Source organism: Dromiciops gliroides, chromosome 5 (genome assembly GCF_019393635.1).
Source record: "Dromiciops gliroides isolate mDroGli1 chromosome 5, mDroGli1.pri, whole genome shotgun sequence".
In the NCBI taxonomy this organism is placed as follows: domain Eukaryota; kingdom Metazoa; phylum Chordata; class Mammalia; order Microbiotheria; family Microbiotheriidae; genus Dromiciops; species Dromiciops gliroides.
The window spans coordinates 223,372,889-223,392,147 of record NC_057865.1 but is presented as its reverse complement, the minus strand read 5'-3'; the positions used below and the strand labels follow the sequence as shown (position 1 = coordinate 223,392,147).

The 19,259-nt window shown below is 36.0% G+C and overlaps 2 protein-coding genes across 2 annotated transcripts; both read right to left on the bottom strand.

Moving 5' to 3' along the window:
• Positions 1-1,143: 1,143 nt before the first annotated feature.
• LOC122729147 (olfactory receptor 6C74-like) lies at positions 1,144-2,085 on the bottom strand. The gene has a single exon (XM_043967851.1). It carries the CDS (start codon positions 2,083-2,085, stop codon positions 1,144-1,146), a length of 942 nt encoding a protein of 313 aa, XP_043823786.1.
• A 13,557-nt stretch (positions 2,086-15,642) lies between these two features.
• LOC122729963 (olfactory receptor 10A7) lies at positions 15,643-16,593 on the bottom strand. Its single transcript, XM_043969124.1, has one exon. It carries the CDS (start codon positions 16,591-16,593, stop codon positions 15,643-15,645), a length of 951 nt encoding a protein of 316 aa, XP_043825059.1.
• Between the last annotated feature and the right edge of the window lie 2,666 nt (positions 16,594-19,259).

The window sequence follows — 19,259 nt, the reverse complement described above, 5'->3', positions numbered from 1 at the left end:
CTCTTCTCCTGGCTAGCCAGAGAGGTGGCACCTTTGACCCAAGTTAATCACTCTAAGAGTTCATTCAACAAAAGCATCTTAAGAGTAGCCACAGTAATTGAACACCAGTCAGGAGTTGTCTTTTGTCTTAACAAAATTGCCAGTAAGCACACCTCCACTCTCTGTGGGATGAAGATTATGAAATGCCCTAATTAAAGACTTACTCTTTCAAAAATTAATCAAGGGAACTCTCAATCAACTATCTTTGAATTATTATACACTGCTTTTTATTGCAGACTTTTAATTTAATCCATGCTTTTTGAAAAAGAAAGGTATATATTTCCCTTGTTATACTGTAGTTATGAGTTACATCTCACCAAGTTTCATTTCTAAATATGGTCACATTTCATATGTTTTGGCTCATTAGATATTTCATTTTGCTCTCTATACTTGATATATTTGTGTACATAAATCTGAGGCCATAAATGTTCTTATTTTCCTTCTCTGGATATTCTCTACTTTCAGGACATTCCTCTTGCATATTCCTGAATATCCCCACTGCTATTATTCCTTTCATATCATGGACAGTGTTTTGGGGTTTTTTTGTTTTTTTGTTTTTGTGGGGCAATGGGGGTTAAGTGACTTGCCCAAGGTCACACAGCTAGTAAATGTCAAATGTCTGAGGCCAGATTTGAACTCAGGTACTCCTGAATCCAGGGCCGGTGCTTTATCCACTGCACCACCTAGCTGCCCCTCATGGACAGTGTTTTGAAGCTTTATATACTTTTGTGGATATTATTTTCCCTTTAAGTTTTTTTTTTGTTTAAGGTTTTATTGATCATAGTGCAATTGTCTAGGCATTTTGCACATTAATTTTCATTACATATTTGAAATCTAATTCAAATAACTCATTTATGTATTTGAAACCTTAATCCAGAATTATAGATCTTATTTTCTGATGCTGTCTTCTTTACTAACTAATTACTCCATGTTATCTTTCTCTTCTAAAAGCCTATCTGGAATCAAAAGCAGTCATAAAGATAGAACCTATGTTTCAAAGACCTTGTTATCTATCTAGACCATGATACTCCATAGAAATAATTTCTAGGTTATTTCTGGTAGTTTAATCTGACAACATAGAGTCATCAGAAGTCAACAGCATTCTCATTTCTTTGAAAAAGGTACTATTTTCTGGATTGTATCTTTGAAGGCTTGTTTTACTTGCTGGTTCCTTAGAGTGTAAATAAAAGGATTTAATAAAGGGGCAACTGAAGTATTGAGTAAGGATATCCCCTTGGTTAAAGATATTCTCTCCTTAGCTGAGGGTTTAATGTACATGAAAATGCAGCTGCCATAAGAGAGGGAGAGGACAATCATGTGAGAGGAACAAGTAGAAAAAGCCTTTTTTCTCTGACTAGCAGATGGAATTCTCAGAATGGTCACAGCAATGAAGGTGTAAGATAGAATCACTAATGCCAGAGTAACCAAAAGTGTCACTAAAGCTAAAATGAAACTGAGGAGTTCAAGGAACTGTGTGTCTGTACAGGAGAGCTGCAACATGGGACCAGTGTCACAGTAGAAGTGGTCAATGGCATTGGAGGCACAGAAATCCAGTTGGAGACCTACAATGAGGCCCGGGAAGATGATCAGGAATCCAGACAGCCAAGAGCTAAGAACAAGCTGTGTGCAGACCCTACTGCTCATGATGGTTGTGTAATGCAGGGGCTTGCAAATGGCAACATAGCGATCATAGGACATGGCAGCCAGAAGGTAAAATTCAGATGCCCCAAGAAGGAAAGCAAAGAACAACTGGGTAAGACAACAGTTATAGGTAATGGTTTTGTCCCCACTTGCAATACTAACCAGGAATTTAGGAATGCAGACAGATGTGTAGGAAATTTCTAGGAGGGAAAAATTCCGAAGGAAGAAGTACATGGGAGTCTTGAGATGGGAATCCAGCAAGGTGAGGAGGATGATAGTCAGGTTGCCAGCAACACTTAATATGTAGGTGATGAATAGAAAGAGAAAAAGTACAATCTTCCATTTTGGATCATCTGTCAATCCTAGGAGAATAAACACTGTCACTGTTGTATGATTTCCCATCATTGACTTCAAATTTCCACTATGCCTAGATATGAAAATAAGAGAAATCTAAACTTAAGACCATAAAAGAGCATAGTCATTCACATTTTATAGAGCAATGAAAACAATCATATACATCCATATATGCTATATGAAGTATATGTGTATTTCCCTTTTAAATCATATATTCCATTAATAGTTTGCCTTCTTAATTAAGGGGTCTATAACAATATTTAAATAGATTTGTATTCTCTTAAAATATACCAATTCACATATGAACCTCTAATGGATAGAACTTTGTCACAAATCTGCCGAAATATGGATACCCAGGTTAATCTACATTTGCATGTCCTCTCTTTATGCTATGAGGAAAGATTCATGATTTAATTGATGGGACTATTCTCTCTACCATCATGGATAACAGGAAGTTAGACAATTTCATAAGTTTCTGTTGCCAAAATATTTTTAATTATATAACTAAATTAATCAGCAAATCAATCAATTGATTAGCTGGTGGCCAGCTCTCTAGTAAGGATTGTCCTTGCACTTCTCTATGCTGGTTTCAAGGCTACAGACACAGAGTTTTTCACCAGACCAATGCTTCAAGCTTTTTGTACTTCCTAGGAACCACCCAAGCCTGAATTTCCTGAAATATCATCCATTACCTGATAAGACCTTAAGAGCAGGACTTTAATGGAAGCAATTTTTGATCAGCAAAAGTCTAAAAAGCATATTAGGCAGGGACATATTGAGTAAAAATTAATAAATTAATCTTATTCTTCAATACACACCAGTGGACATTTGTAGCATCAATAAGGATCCTAGGCCCAGGCCCACACTAATTTGACTACCAGGGTCTGGCATCCCAATACTACATCTATCCTCCACTCATTTGGCTTGTACTATCTTCTTCCTCATTAAAATTCATTCAGGTAATCTATGATTTTTGCTTCCTCTGTCTAAGGTGACTAGATTTTAGAAAAAAAAATTCATGTAGACCCCTACTAAACTCAATCTGACCATTCTGTCAAAATGTATTATTCTCAGGATTCTTCAGTTTAGGAACTTTGTACTGAGGAAGGTTATAAGAGGGAAAAAGAAGGTAGAAGGAAGGAAAAAGAGGAAAGGGACACTAGAACATGGTGAAGAATAAAGAGAAGTAGGAAAGTAGGAAGTAGGAAAGAAAGAAGTAGCAGAAAACATGCTCTAGGGTTGGTGATTCCTCCAGATTTGTCTGAAGCTGTCCAAGCAACACAAGAGCCTAGGGGAGAGGGGAGAGGGGAGAGGACAGGAGAGGACAGGAGGAGAGAGAGAGAGAGAGAGAGAGAGAGAGAGAGAGAGAGAGAGAGAGAGAGAGAGAGAGAGAGTCAGTCTGAGGTTATCAATTTGTTGTTGTTTATCCATTCTCAAAGAGGACCAATGAGTATCAAATAGAAGTGAGTTAGAAAACCAAAACTTGAGAGAAGTGTTCTTTCTCTAAGAATATTTAAGAAGGACACTTCTGGGTTCTTCTCTCTTCCTTTTCTTTTTTATTCTATCATAATAATAACATAACATAGTATAAATTACTGTTACATGTGTAATACATCTATATTACATTATGTTGCTACATAACATAGAGAAAAATTAAACAATGGAGATGATGTATAAGGATCATACTCACTTTTCTGACAGTGCTTGTGATAGTGTATTACGAGCTTAATCTTTGCTAGTCTTGATAGGTTAATGTAATGCTGAGGTACATTCAGTTTATCCTTGGGGACACATAAAAACTACATACCTCTATTTCCCCTAAAAGTGCACCGTCACAAATGAATATTTATATTTGTAGAAATCATCATCAAAGTAGTATTACTCTTCCAGTTGCACCTGCTCCATACTAGTCAGAGGGAATATTTCTTAGCCCATTTTCTTTTTATACATTGAAATTGAGTCTCAGAACTGAGATCCTTGGAGAAGAAAATGCTAAGGCATATTTTTTCTAAATCTTAAAAATTTAGGAGAAAGGAAATATTTATCTAATGGGAGAAGATGCTACCATAACTATCATAAGTATACCAGATACCATGGTACCTATCCTAGGGAGGCAAAAGAATCCCTCTCCAGATTTTAAACCAATAAAATCTAGACATGTTTTATTTATTGCTTTTGTAAGACTCTGAAAAGTTAATTGATAAGCAAAGGACCTTAGGGATTTATGATCAGAAGATGCTAATGAATCCCTAGTCTATCCAACTTTTTCAAATGTTGAACATGAGGGATGAAATCCACAGAGACAGGAGAGCAAGATGCAACAAATGAGGGGAAAGGGTATATGCTACTACTATGCCATGTGCCAGTTACTAGGGTTATGAAGACAAAAAACTGAAATAATACTTTTTCTTAAGGTAAAGGTAAAGGTGACCTAAATTTTTTTGAGAAATGAGATATGATGGTCACCATTTGTCATATTCTATCTTATAATAAATTTTTTATGAATGTCTATTCATTTCAGATGGCATTCTCCTTTAAGCAAATTTTCTTTCCTTCTTTCCTTCTTCCTTCCTTCCTTCCTCCCTCCCTCTCTTTCTCTCCCTCTTCCCTTCCTTCCTTCCTTCCTTCCTTCCTTCCTTCCTTCCTTCCTTCCTTCCTTTCTTTCTTTCTTTCTTTCTTCATCTTCTACAACTTTGGAATGACTCAGTCCTTGTAAATACCTTCTTTAAATGTAGTTTAGGATTAGGTACTAAGCGTATGATTTTATCAATATAGTGAATTTCCAGGTGAGGAAAATCCATCTACCAATACAAATCTTTAGAGTTGCCTACAGTACTGAAAAATTAAGTGATTTCCCCAGGGTCATCTAGCAGGAATATTAATAAGGGGAAAAGATACTCCACATGTAGTGGGACTGACTCAGAGTAACAACAATGGCAACAACTTTAATCATGATGATAAAATATATAATATCTATATATCATTTTATACACATTGTTTCACTTGAGGGCCATACTCTACCTTGATCTGGGCATCATAAGAAATATTAATGATGTTTATTTCTTTTTTTTAAAGGATTTAATCCAGTGTTTATTCCAGACTCATGATGGTTCTCCTCAATCAGTATACATGTCATAAGAACAGCCTATTAAATAATTTGCTGACTGATGATTCTTTAATAATGCATTATAGCATTATTTTAATACTTCTCTCTTCTAGATGAAGTTCTCAAACTCAAACAGCAATCATCAGTATTGATGAAAAACATGTTATGACTTTTAAAAAAGGACACTATCAAGGTATCTCATAATTTAAATACTTTTCCATCTATAAAAAATGCTTTGGAAGCTTGAGGCTTGAATGTGTTTCTTTACCAAGTTTTCCCTCCCTCTCTTCTCATATGGGTTAGTGTAGGGTTTGCTGATGCTTATTTCTTATCAGATACTTTAAAAAATTGTATATCTCTTGTTAAAGGACCAGCATAGCTAGCATAAAACAATTATCACTGGATTGGCTATAGGGAATCTTTGTATTTCTGAAAGACCATTTGTATAGAGGTTTGGATCTCTGTTAGCAGAAGAAGTGCTCAAGCTCATTATATCACATATTCTTTTTTTTTTTTAGTGAGGCAATTTCAGTTAAGTGACTTGCCCAGGGTCACACAGCTAGTAAGTGTTAAGTGTCTGAGGCTGGATTTGAACTCAGGTACTCCTGACTCCAGGGCCAGTGCTCTATCCACTGTGCCACCTAGCTGCCCCACATATCACATATTCTTAAAATATTAAAGTAACTAAATTTCATTGTTATTTGAAATCATACACTTGATGAGAACATTAGAAATGTGCAAAAATGCTATTTAACTACATATTTGTATTCTCTGTATAGCTACATATGTGTGTTCTGTCTATGTATGTATATTTACATGTGTATATATACATATGTTTATCTATGTATGTGTATATGTATTTATATGTGTATAAACATCATATACAACCTTTGACTCAAAGGGCCAATTGCATGGGATTCTCTTCTTATTAATAAAGACCAATTACTCAATACCTTGTGCCTGTGTGAGGGGTGGGCAGAATTGGTAAGAGCTAGAGAAAAGGGAAATACAGTCTCTTTGTGGTTACAGTTTTGAGAGAGAAGATATACCATTCCATTCTCTCTGCAGAGAAAGAAAGACTCTTGGACGAAACCTACATGTATTAGAATAGCTAGCAATTTCTATCATATATTTCTTCCCAGCTTACTATAATCAAGACTCCAGGGATTTTCCACTTGAAATCTAGGGCTCTCTCTCTCTCGGTTGAGCTAAGTTATTTTGTTCCCAAAGTGATAGCTCATTCACTCTGTTTATTGTCTAGTATATAGTCACATATACCTCCACTAATTTCTGTTTGCTTTGTGTTTTAGATAAATGGATTTGTTTGCTATTTCCTATGTGTATTCATTTTGAATTGGCAGCTGATAGGAAAAGCCTTAGATATATCACATTTCCTTCTAAGGGATAGCAATCTCTTGATTGAATACAGATTGAATATAATTATTTCCCTTTTATTAATAATATCTAAGAGATCAGATAGATTTCATTCTAGCCTACTACCCCTTTTTCTCTGAGAACAGGGTGGTCAACCTCTGGTCCCAATCTCTTGCTTCCCCTCCTGATAGGAATCAGTTTCCCTTGGAGAAGGGTTGGAGAAAAAGATGCTAATGTTTTCTATTCTTGCCTCCCTGTGATCCTTATCAAAACAGACTCATATACAAACATAACCAACATGGACAAAACAAAAACATACCCACAAATAAATGCCTTCTTACATATAGATATATGATAGATAGATAGATAGATAGATAGATAGATAGATAGATAGATAGATAGATAGATAGATAGATAGATAGGCAAGCATACAGAGACAGGCAGACAGACAGGCAGACAGATAACTGCATCTATCTCACAGGGATGTTGTGAAAATCAAATGAGATAATATTTGTAAAACACTTATTACAGTGTCTGCTACATAATAGGCACTTAAATATTATTTATTTGATCCTCACATCTCTGTAAGGTAGGTGCTATCATTATCCCCATTTTACATGTAAGGAAACTGAAGCAGAGGAAGGTAAAGTGACTTGGCCAGAGTCACATAGTGTCTGAGACTAGATTTGAACTCTGCTCTTCCTAACTGCCAGTGCAGTGATCTATCCACAGCACCAGCTGCCTCATTACATTAGAATGTAAGCTCCTTGCACTTAGATATTGTTCCCTTTATTGTATTCATATGCCCAGTGACTAGCACAGCACCTCACAAATGTCTCTTGGTTCTGAGAAAAGAAGGGTGATTATGGCTGGAGAATTTAGGAGGTGGCATTTGAGTTAGACTTTTAAGGAACCATTTAAAAAATCTCTTCAGTTATATATGCAAGCTTATCAGTCAATATTTTAAAGCATCTGACATAGGACGTCTATCTTTTTTTTTTTTTTTTATCTTTTGATACCTCATTGTCAATCTTGATCTCTTTCTTGCTTTTCAAAGCACCAGGAACTACATAAAGTGTTAGGATACGACAGCGCCTGTTTTGGCCTGTATTGGTCTCACAGGCCAATGGAAGAGACAACTTGTATGTAGGATAAGTGGGAGTTGGAGGCATCTGGGTGACTCAGTAGATAGAGCACCAGGCCTAGAATCCAGAAATCTGAGTTCAAATCCAGTTTCAGATACTTACTAGCTGCGTGACCTTGGGCAAGTCACTTTACCTCTTTTTGCTTTACTCCACTGGAGAAAGAAATGACAAACCACTCCAGGATTCTTACCAAAAAATAACCCTATGGTCATATAGAGTTGGACACAACTGAATGACTGAACAACAGCAAAATGGGAGTTGATTAGAGAGGGAAGACACTAGTGGTGAGTGGGACCTGGAAAGGCTTCCTGTAGAAAGTGGGATTTGAACTATCATGAAGGAATCCAGGAAAATCAGAGAGCAAAGGGGAAGAGAGAAAGCATTCCAGATATAAAGGAGAGTCAGTGCAAAGGCATAGAGTTGTAAGTGTAAGAAAGCTAGAAAATTAACATTCAACTAATTTGTGAAGTATTTTAAAATCCAAACAGAAGATTTTCTATTTGACCCTGAAGAGAACAGGGAGCAACTAGAGTATATTGAGTAAAGGAGTGACAAGATCAGACATGTTTTAGGAAGGTCTCTTGGGCAGCTGAATGGAGGATAGACTGAAATGGGGAGAGACGAGGCAGAGGAGAAATCAACCAGTCGACCATTACAATAGTCCAGAAATGAGGTGATGCAGGCCTAAGCCTGATGTAGGAGGCAAAAAGGGGTGGAGGATGAAGTGGGGAGACATTTGAACTGGGGATACCAGTCAGAAGCCTAATGCAGTAGGCTGGGCAGGAGGCTACCTGTGTCTGAATTAGAGCAGTGACTGTCAGAGTAGTGAGACAGGGATCTATACAAGGGATGTGTCAAATTGATCATGAGTCATCCGAAAAGGGGTACCTTTCTTCTCCCAGAGAGCCATCTCATGTAACCATAATATTTTTAAACAAAATAATAAGAAATAAGAAAAAAATTAGCAGAACCAATCAACATGTTGAAAAGAATCTGAAAATATATACAATGTACCACACCTTTGGACCTCCAGCCTTAACAAAAGAAGGAAAGTGGGCATGTCTTCTCATATTTCCTCTCTGGGCAGGTTTGTTCTTTGTAATTTTGTAAAAGATGAGGGCTGGACAACTAGATTTGAAAATCACCTACTTGGAGATGATAATTAAGTCCATGGGAATTGTTTAGTTGCCCAAGAAGAACAGTATGAATGGAGAAGAGAAGGGGACCCAGGAGAAAGACTTGGGGGACACCCTTGGTTAGTAGGTATGATCTAGATAATGAGCCAGCAAAGGATACAGAGGAGTAGTGAGACAGGTAAAAGAACAACCAGGAGGGAGAAGTATGAAAATCCAGAGAGAAGTGACAAGGGTGCAGAGGGATCAAGAGGAATGAAGATTGTGAACAGACCAGAATCAGCCTCTAATCTGTGAATGGCTGGGGCTGAACAGAGCTGACTAGGGACAGGAATTAAATAGAAGTTTGTGGGCAGCTAGGTGGCGCAGTGGATAGAGCACCGGCCCTGGAGTCAGGAGTACCTGAGTTCAAATCCAGCCTCAGACACTTAACACTTACTAGCTGTGTGACCCCGGGCAAGTCACTTAACCCCAACTGCTTCACCAAAAAAAAAAAAAAAGTGAATGAAGAGAATTCATAATAAAGAAAATGTAAAGAGAATTATTTTAAAAATACTATGTAAGGGGGCAGCTAGGTGGTGCAGTGGATAAAGCACTGGCCCTGGATTCAGGAGTACCTGAGTTCAAATCCGGCCTCAGACACTTGACACTTAACTAGCTGTGTGACCCTGGGCAAGTCACTTAACCCCCATTGCCCCGCAAAAAAAAAAAATACTATGTAAAATTGCAGGCTGATAAAGCTGAGAATTCAAAGGAAGATTAGAAATATCTGGAAAAAATGTAAAATACCCAAAGATGAAATAGAGATCTTAACCAAAGAGGAAAAAAAAAATCAAATAAGCCATAAACTGCCACATATTTTTTAATGGAACAACTAGAATTACAAGTGAATTATTTTCTATGAAACATTTTTATGAGACAAATATGATTCTGTTACACAAATGAGGGATAGAAAAGACAGAGAAAGAAAACTATAGAAAGATTTCACTAAAGAATATTAATGAAATATTTAAAATATATCCACAAAAGAATAATAAAACAACAACACAAAGATAATTATTTACTGTAATCCATTTTCATTCATTCCAGGAACATTAGAAAAACAATCAACATAATTGATCAGATATCAAAACTACATAATTCTTTTCATAAATATAGGAAAATTGCTTGAAAAAAGAAGTGTCCATTTATGTTAAAATCCCAAAAAGCTTAAATATGAAAACATCATTTTAATATCAATAGCATATATTTTAAAGCAAGAGCTGATATATTTAATAATATTAAAATACTAGATATTTCCCCAGTAGAAATAGTAAAGAAAGCATTCTCTGTTCCCACTATTAAATGACATTGTTCTAGAAATGCTAGTTATATTAATAAGACAATAGAACAAAATTAAAGGTATAAAATAATAAAAAACAAGGTGGAATTATCTGTTTTATATATAACATTATGGCATATCTAGAAAATCCCAGGGAATCAATAAAAATATGAGATGAGTATTAGTTTCAATAAGTTTAGAGGATATAAATGAAACTCCCAAAATGATAAAAATTTCTGTATACTATTAACAGAACTCTGGAGAAAATAAAGAAATTCCATTAAAATAAATATGAAATGTGTACAATAATTGACAGTTATTGTATAAAGATTACACATGAATTATTTCTATAAATCCAATGAAAAATACTGTGTAGAAATAAAGGGAGAAAAATAATTTAAAATTTAAAAGATATTCAATACTTATGATTAGACCATGGCTATATAATAAATATAATAGTACATAAGCAAATGGATTTAATTTATCACAAATTATCTGTGAGATGAATATAATATAATGAAAGAAAACAATAATGACATTTATTTGCATAATCTAAAGATTCACAATTTCGAGAGAAATTATGTTTTTTATAAAGTATGAAGGAAGAGAACAGAGCACTATCTGACATAACATTTTCTGATTATATTATAAAGTGCTCCCATTTGGTACCAGTTAAAATAGATCAATATAACATGTTGGATAAGAAAAAAAAGAAATTGAAAACAATATCCTAATCTTTGATAAACCTAAGAACATAAATTTTCTGGGGAAAGGACTGCATTTAAAATAAGACCTTCTGAAAAAACTAAAAACCAATTTAGCATAAATTTGATGTAGACAAAGATTTTATACCAAACAGCACAATAAACTCAAAATGAATATATAGGCTGAGTATAAAAACTCATCCAAAAATGGGAAGAGGATGAGACATAGTATATTTCACAACTATGTCCAGAGCTGGAAGATAAGGATTCTTAAACAAGTGATTGAGGTAATAATAAAGACAATATAAGTTATTTTGATTATATATTTTTTTAAACCTTTAATCGAATAAACTAAAGATGGATTCAGAAAATAAATGATATAGGGATAAAAATATTCATAAAAATATCACTGATAAAAGTTTTCTATCTAAGGTATGAAAGAAATTGACACAAATACATAATAATACCAAAATCTGATTCTAAGATAGATAAGGGGTTCAAGGATATTAACAGTTTGTTTTTTTTCAGGGGCAATGAGTTTTAAGTGACTTGCCCAGGGTCACACAGCTCGTAAGTATCAAGTGTCTGAGGCTGGATTTGAACTCAGGTCATCCTGAATCCAGGGCTGGTGCTTTATCCACTGCACCACCTAGCTGCTCCGATATTAACAGTTTTAAAAACAAAAATTGCAAACTATAAGTGACCATTAAAAATTATGCAAATTACTTAGACTGAGATAAAGGCAAATCAATAGCACCCTTGGGTTTTATCATATACCCTATACATTTAAAAAGATGAAGAAAAATGGAACAGTCAATGTTGGAAAGGCTATGGCAAGACAAGCAAACCAATACATTTGGAATTAAGCCAAAAAAAAGTGACTAAACTGCCTATTACCCTATTATCCAGCAATTCCTATACCAAACATATATCCCAAGAAGTCAAAGGGACAAATAAATGTCATATATGTGTGTGTATATGCATAAATATTCAGAGAGACAGAGCAAAGCAGAGAGAGAGACAATAATTGGATATAATGATAAATATAAGGAATTCAGAGAAAAAGGAATGTTTATGAACTGATGTAGTAAAAAATTGCTGCTACAATGAAAGCAGCCTGAGATTTGGAGTGAGAAGACTTGTGTTTGATTTCTAGCTTTACAAAATATTGCCTTTGTGACTTCTGGAAAGTGACTATCTTTCTGGGTCTCAGTTTTGTTATCTGTAAAATGAGAGGGGTTGGACTTGATGACTAGATCTAAGTTTATAAGAAGAAACAAAAGAACAATATCTGCAACAATGTAAATGTAATGGTCAATAAAAGAAGAACAAATTCTAAGTAGGATGGGGTTTTTTTGTTTGTTTTAAGCCAATGAAATTTGGAAAGAACAGATAATGTACACAAATACAAACAAAGCTTCAAAGAAAAATGCTAATTGGACACAAACCCAGCAAATATTCATTGAAGAGTTAAAAAAAAAAGAGAAAGGAGTAGCAGAGTTAAAATTGGTAGGGTAAAGGGATAAAAGAAAAGGAAGGGCATGATAAAATAGAGGATTGATTAAGGGAGTTCATAATTAGAAGCAAAATGGACTTGAGGAAGATTGAGATAGATAAAGAAACAGAAGAAAATGGGATATAGAGGAAAACAGTGACCCCATTAATAAAAAAGTGACTGGGGTGAGTTTATCCATAAAACTGAAGTGAATAGCTGAATGGGTTAGAAACCAGAATTCAACAATATATTGTTTACAAAAGATACAACTGAAGCAGAAAAACTTACAGAATTAAAATGAAGGGCTGGAGCAGAATCTAAACTAAACTGAAAACTAAAGCTAAACTAAAAAAAGACAGGAATAGCAAACATCTCAAGCAAAGCAAAGCAAAATAAACCTAATTAAAAGAGATAATTTGGCATTGCTAAATGGTGCCATAGAAAATGAAGTGATATCAAAAAAAAATTAAGGGCAAGTTTCTCTGATAAAGGCCTCATTTCTTAAATATATACAAAGTATAAAACTGACTCAAATTTATTGGGAAAAAAAAAGAACCATTCCACAAATGATAAATAGACAAAGGATATAAACAGGTAATTCTCAGAAGAAGAAACCAAAGCTCTCTGTAATCATATGAAAAATGCACTAAATCACTATTGATTAGGCAAATGCAAGTTAAAATAATTCTAGGGTTCCACCTCACACCTATCAGAAATGACTAATGCTGGAAGGGATGAGGGAAAAACAGGTCCACTGATGAACTGTTGGTGGAATTGTGAATTGATCCAACCATTCTGGAGAACAATTTAGCACTAGGCCCAATGAGATATAAAACTGTGCATACCCATTTGACCCAGTAATACTACCACTAGGTCTATACCACAGAAAGATCAAAGAAAAAGGGAAACTATCCATATGTACAAAAAACATTTATAGCAGCTCTTTTTAGTAGCAAAAATTGGAAATTAATCCTTCATCAATTGTGGAATGACTGAACAATTTGTGTCATATGATTATTCTGTAGGAAATGATGAGGGGGTGGTTTTAGAAAAACATGACATGACATATACGAAGTGATGCAAAGTGAAGTGAGAAGAACTAGGTACATAGTTACAGCAATGTGGTAATGATGATCAGCTGTGAAAGACTTGGCTACTCTGATCAGTACAATGATTCAAGATACTTCCAAATGTGATGTTTAAAATCTAATGTGTGGTTGCCTTTTCTGCCCCCCCCCCCGCAGTGTGTATGTGTGTGGGGGGGATAGAACTAACTAAGTTAACTGATAAATTTGGTACAATTTAGGCTTTTAAGCATTTATTAAAGTATATTAGGGGCTAGCTGAGAGAGTGAGAGTGAAAGAGAGAGAGAGAGAGAGAGAGAGGGAGAGAGAAAGCCACCTTCACCTAGCAATCCATGCTTCTAAAGAGAACGTGTGAAGTTGTGAAAGTTAGGAGATCTGTCTAACCTGCCTGCTTCTTCTGCCACAACCCGTCCCCAAACGAAAAAGCCAATCCTCCATGCATTCCAGTGGAAGTTTACTGCAGGACCAGAAGAGGGAAGTTCCCCCCACACACCTCCAAGCTAATTGATTGGTAGCATTGATTGACATGACTTACAGGCGGTCTATCAATAGATGTGACTTCCAGAAGCCAGACAGCTTCCAGATGCTAGTCACATGCTTTCTTTTCAGGGGGGGCGCTGCCCTGGTTCTCACAATGTCTTTCTCAGCAGGGGGTGGCACTCTGATTCTCACACAAAGGACTGAGATAAAAAAATACCATCTACCTCTAGAGAGAGAATTGATTAATTCTGGAGCAAAAAGAAGTATAATTTTGTAACTTTGTTTTTCTTGCTTTTTTTTGAAATGGGTCAAATAGGAAATATATTTTGTATGATTTCACAGGTATAATTGATATAATATTGCTTGTCTCTCAGGGGGTGTGGGAAGGTGTGGGAGTGAGAAAACATAGAACTTAAAATTTAAAAAAGAAAAGAATGTTAAAATATATATACATATATATTAAAATAGGTCCTATAAACAATTATTTTACTTAATTGTTTGTCTTAGATTGAATTTGGAGTTGTCAGGAGTTTTTTCCTCCCCAGAAATGACCATAATATAAAGTTAAAAAGACATCAATAAAATGGAAGGGGGAGACAGAAAGAGGAAAGGAAGCAAAGAGGGAAGGGAAGAGACAGAAAGAGGGATTTTTTATCCCCTAATCCTTCACAGCTTATGTCAGGCCCATTTTCTAAATTGTAACATTTTCCATCCATTCCATTCAATATTGATCTTTCCCCTTTTTGATGACGCCACAACTTTTATTATATGTACTGCACATTTTGTTACTATTTTTAATCTATTTTATTCCATGTTCTCTTATATTTAAATAATTCAAAGATTTTGACTATTTTCTCTTTTTTAAAGCCTAATGTATGGTAACAAATTAACATATAGTAGAAGGTAATGAACAGATTTGACCCTCTAGTCTCATCAACCTTGTTTGCATAGTGAGTTTACTACTCTGAAGGAAAATTGTGGAAATTATTATTAATGTCTGTTTCAAGTGATACTGCCTAAGACTCTATTTAAGAACAAATATGGCAGAGAAATTGTAGAAGTGGTAACAACTCCAAGCTCATAGGTTCACCCTTAGAGTGCCCACCTTAAGATACTATTCAGTGCAATCTTATTTATCTCATGCTGAAAACAACCTCACAGAACCGTGAGGTAACTGGGGTTAAGTGACTTGTTCGGGGTCACACTGCTAGTATCTGAGATGATATTTGAACTCAGGTCCTCCTGACTCCAGGGCCAGTGCTCTATCCACTGTACCACCTAGCTGGTACCCATAGAACTTCTTTTTAAGCAAATACTAAAATACTTCTTCAGATTTGGGTTGCTTAGATAACATTCTATAATATCCAGGAAGGCAGGAGCACCAAATAATCATCAGTGAGAAAATATCTGACTGAAAACTTCTGTGTTAAAAAAAAAAGAAGCTTTTGTTATGTTTTGCTGTTATCATTGTTTCTTTGCCACCACATAGATGAGTGGGAAGTCAGAGAAGGCAAATTCCATAAGTCTTACCAATCCAGAAAGGCTTTAAGTATAAACCTTGTCACAGCATTCTGGGGCATGACATTTTGAGAGGGTGTTATTGAGTAAAGGAAAGTTAAGACACTCGCCCAAAGTCCCAGATAGTGAAACAAAATGTAGCTGGGCTTAGAATTAACTTCTTGTTCTCTCTGAAAGTTTAGTTTATTTCTTGTTATAATAGACATGATTTTGCATTAGGAATCTGTCATTCATTTTTATGTTTGTGTCAAAACACCTCCAGTTTCTGCAGCACCTCTCGAGAGAATGTCCTCCTGACAGCTCCTTTCACGTCATTGTTTCTCAGGCTATAGATGATCGGATTTAACATTGGAGTGATGACTGTGTAGGACAGTGACACCATCTTCTTACTCTCAGGGGATTGGGCAGACTTTGGTCTCAGATAAGTTAGGCTTGCAGTCCCGTAGAACAGGGATACCACAATTAAATGGGAAGAACAAGTAGAGAAGGCCTTCTGGCGGCCAGTGGCAGAGGGCATTTTCAGGATGGTTGTGATAATGTGGGTGTAAGAAACCAAGATAAGAGAGAAGGGGAACATGATGAAGAGGAGGGTAGAGGCCAGTGCCTGCATCTCATACATAGTTGTGTCTTGAGAGACTAGCTTCAAAACAGGTGGCCCATCGCAAAAGAAATGGTCCACAGCATTTTGTCCACAGAAAGGAAGGGCCATCATCCAAGCTGTTTGTAGCATAGAGACAGGGACACCAGACAGCCAAGAGCTTATTGCCATTAAGTTGCACAGGCTTTGGTTCATGATGAGGGTGTACCGGAGAGGGTTACAGATGGCCACGTAGCGGTCATATGCCATCATGGAGAGGAGAAAGCACTCAGAGCTGCCAAAGAAGAAGAAGAAATACATCTGTATACCACAGCCTATGAAAGAGATGCTTTTCTTTGTAGATATCAAGTCCACCAGCATCTTGGGCACCATAACCAAAGTGAAGCAGACTTCTAAGAGTGATAGGTTACGGAGGAAAAAGTACATGGGGGTTTGAAGAGAAGGGTCCACACTAGTCACTGTGATAATGAGGAAGTTGCCCACCAAGGTGACTGTATAGATGATCAGAAACAGAATAAAGAGGCAAACTTGCATTTCAGGGTTGTTGGTGAATCCCAGAAGTAAAAACTCAGTGACTCTGGTCTGATTCTCACAAATCATTTCTCAGTCCTATCTCACCTAGATGACCAGAGTTCACATTTGTTTCTCATGCCTCTTAGTGGCAGATAGGAGGCACAATGGATAGAGGACTGGGAATAAAGAAGACCTAAATGCAAATTCAATCTTAGACATTTACTATTTTTGTAGACCTAGGAATCTCTGTCTGCCTCAATTTCTCCCACTATAAAATGAGAATAACAATGGTACCTACTCTCCAAGGTTGTTAAAAGGATCAAATGATATATCTGCACAATTCTTAACACAATGTCTGGCACATAGCAGACACTTAATAAATGTCTTTCTTTCCTTCTTGGTGCTTAACATATGAACAGAAGGGGGGAAAAAGAGACTCATTTCAGCTCCTGTTCACAGCCACACTATGCTACAATTTTGAGAAAATGGTAGAACTGTTTGGAAAAGGTTTGGTCCAAGAATAATGAATGATTAGGAAAACTGCAAATATGATGACCACAGAATGGGTTTTTCCACTTTCACTGGTGAACTGTCATTCTCCGTTGTCAGAAACTTAATTCTTGCAAAAATAAGAAAAAGAAATCTGGTTAGACAGAAAATCATCATAACATTCAATTAGAATTTCCCTAGATGTGCAAGATGCATTAATGATACTAGTCTATTAAAATGAGCAAAAATGCTCATAGCACCCAGAGCTGGAAGGGATTTTAGAGATCATGTAGTCTAAAAACAGTGACTTACCCAAGGTCACATAGCAGGTACCATGTAGCAGAGTCAAATTGTCTGACTTTATATCCAATCTTCTAACAAATGAATCATCCTGTCCTTACTGTTCTTGCATATTACAAAGATCATAGAGAAAGGAAATTACTTGTTCAGATATAGGATACCTGATATAGTTTAAGGGGAAAATGCCAAGTGCTGGTTGCTGGGTATTTCTCCCTTATTCTTTCTATCACAAAGGTATTAATTTGTATGAAATTGTTCTGTAATCTTTTTCTTCAAAAATGGGAAAAGTTTGGATTATCTTTTTGATTCCAATAAATTATTTTGAGCACCAGCCCTGGATTCAGGAGGACCTGAGTTCAAATCTGGCCTCAGACACTTAACACTTACTAGCTGTGTGACCCTGGGCAAGTCACTTAACCCTCATTGCCCTGCAAAAAAACAAAAAACAGAAAAATTTTTAAAAACAATAAATGATTTTATTAATGTAGCATATTCATAGTTATGGCACTTTATTTACCAAGGTTTTCTGTAGACCCATCTTCTAAATGTAACAATCTCCTTTAAATCCAAAACCCAAGATTTTCTTCTATCATGCAAAAATGGTGGCGAATCCCATAAAGTTTAAAGAATTCCAACTAACCATCATATTCTTTTTGAATGTGTCCCAGGAAAGGTGTTTTTTAAGTTATCAATTATTTAACTTTGATCACCATTGGATCAATAAATTTTGTTGGGGCAGCTAGGTGGCACAGGGGGCAACTAGGTGGTTCAGTGGATAGAACACCGGCCCTGGATTCAGGAGGACCTGAGTTCAAATATGGCCTCAAACACTTGACATGTACTAGCTGTGTGACCCTGGGCAAGTCACTTAACCCCAATTGCCTCACAAAAAGTTAATTAATTAATTAATAATTTCATTTATTTATTTATTTATTTAATTTTATTAAATTAATTTTGTTGTAAAGTATAGCTTTGTGATTCCATGCAAGGAAAAAATTGGTCTATGTGCTTACTTTACAATCAAAATATATGCAAGATTTTTCTACTTCAAAAAACAGAGCCTATGCCTAAATACCCAAAGTGTTCTTCAACAGTTATGAGATGATAGGCTTATTAATGGGATAGAAAATCCTTCCTATTTTTATTTCATTTTACCCGACAAAACTCTTTTAGTCACATCTAATCTGTCCATAAATTTATTTTACACACAATTAATATCAATAACAGTTTACTAATATAGATAACCAGCAACAAAATCATTCGATCCATAGTACCTGCTACCTCTGGTCCTATACCACTCTCAGAACTCCCAAAATCTTAGGAAGCATCATTGATAGTAGCAGGGGTAGACTAGCATGGTATAATGCAATAAATGCTGGACTAAGTATCAGAAAGGCCTGGGCTATGTGACCTTTGTGCCTTTGTTCAATTGCTGCTCAAGCTTTACCAAACTTCAGCCATGGATCACTACACACACACACACACACACACACACACACACCTTTCACTTAAGTGTTACTGAGCATAATTGCAGAAAGTTACTTAACCATACTGTAGCCATTATAAATTTCCATAATCTGATCTTCACTGTAGCAAAGTAGTCCTTTCACTGTTCCCTATCTGGTTCTCTATCCCCCTCCCCATATTCCTGCCACTACTACCCACTCATCTGAGGACCTTGTCTCATATTTTATGAGGAAAATTGAAGTCATTACCTGTGATCTCCCTCTCCTCCTCCTCATTTCACAATCCCTTGGTATCATGTCCCACAGTATTTTCTTTTATTCTAGTCTCTGATGAAAAGGATGATCTTCTCCTTGCCAAGACCAACCCTTCTCTACACAAATCCTCAATCCCATTTACTTATCTAGCAATATAGCAATCAGTCCAGGCCTTCATCACCTACTAGGTCTAATACCTCCCTAATTTATCCCCCATTTAAAGTCTCTCTCCACTCTAATACA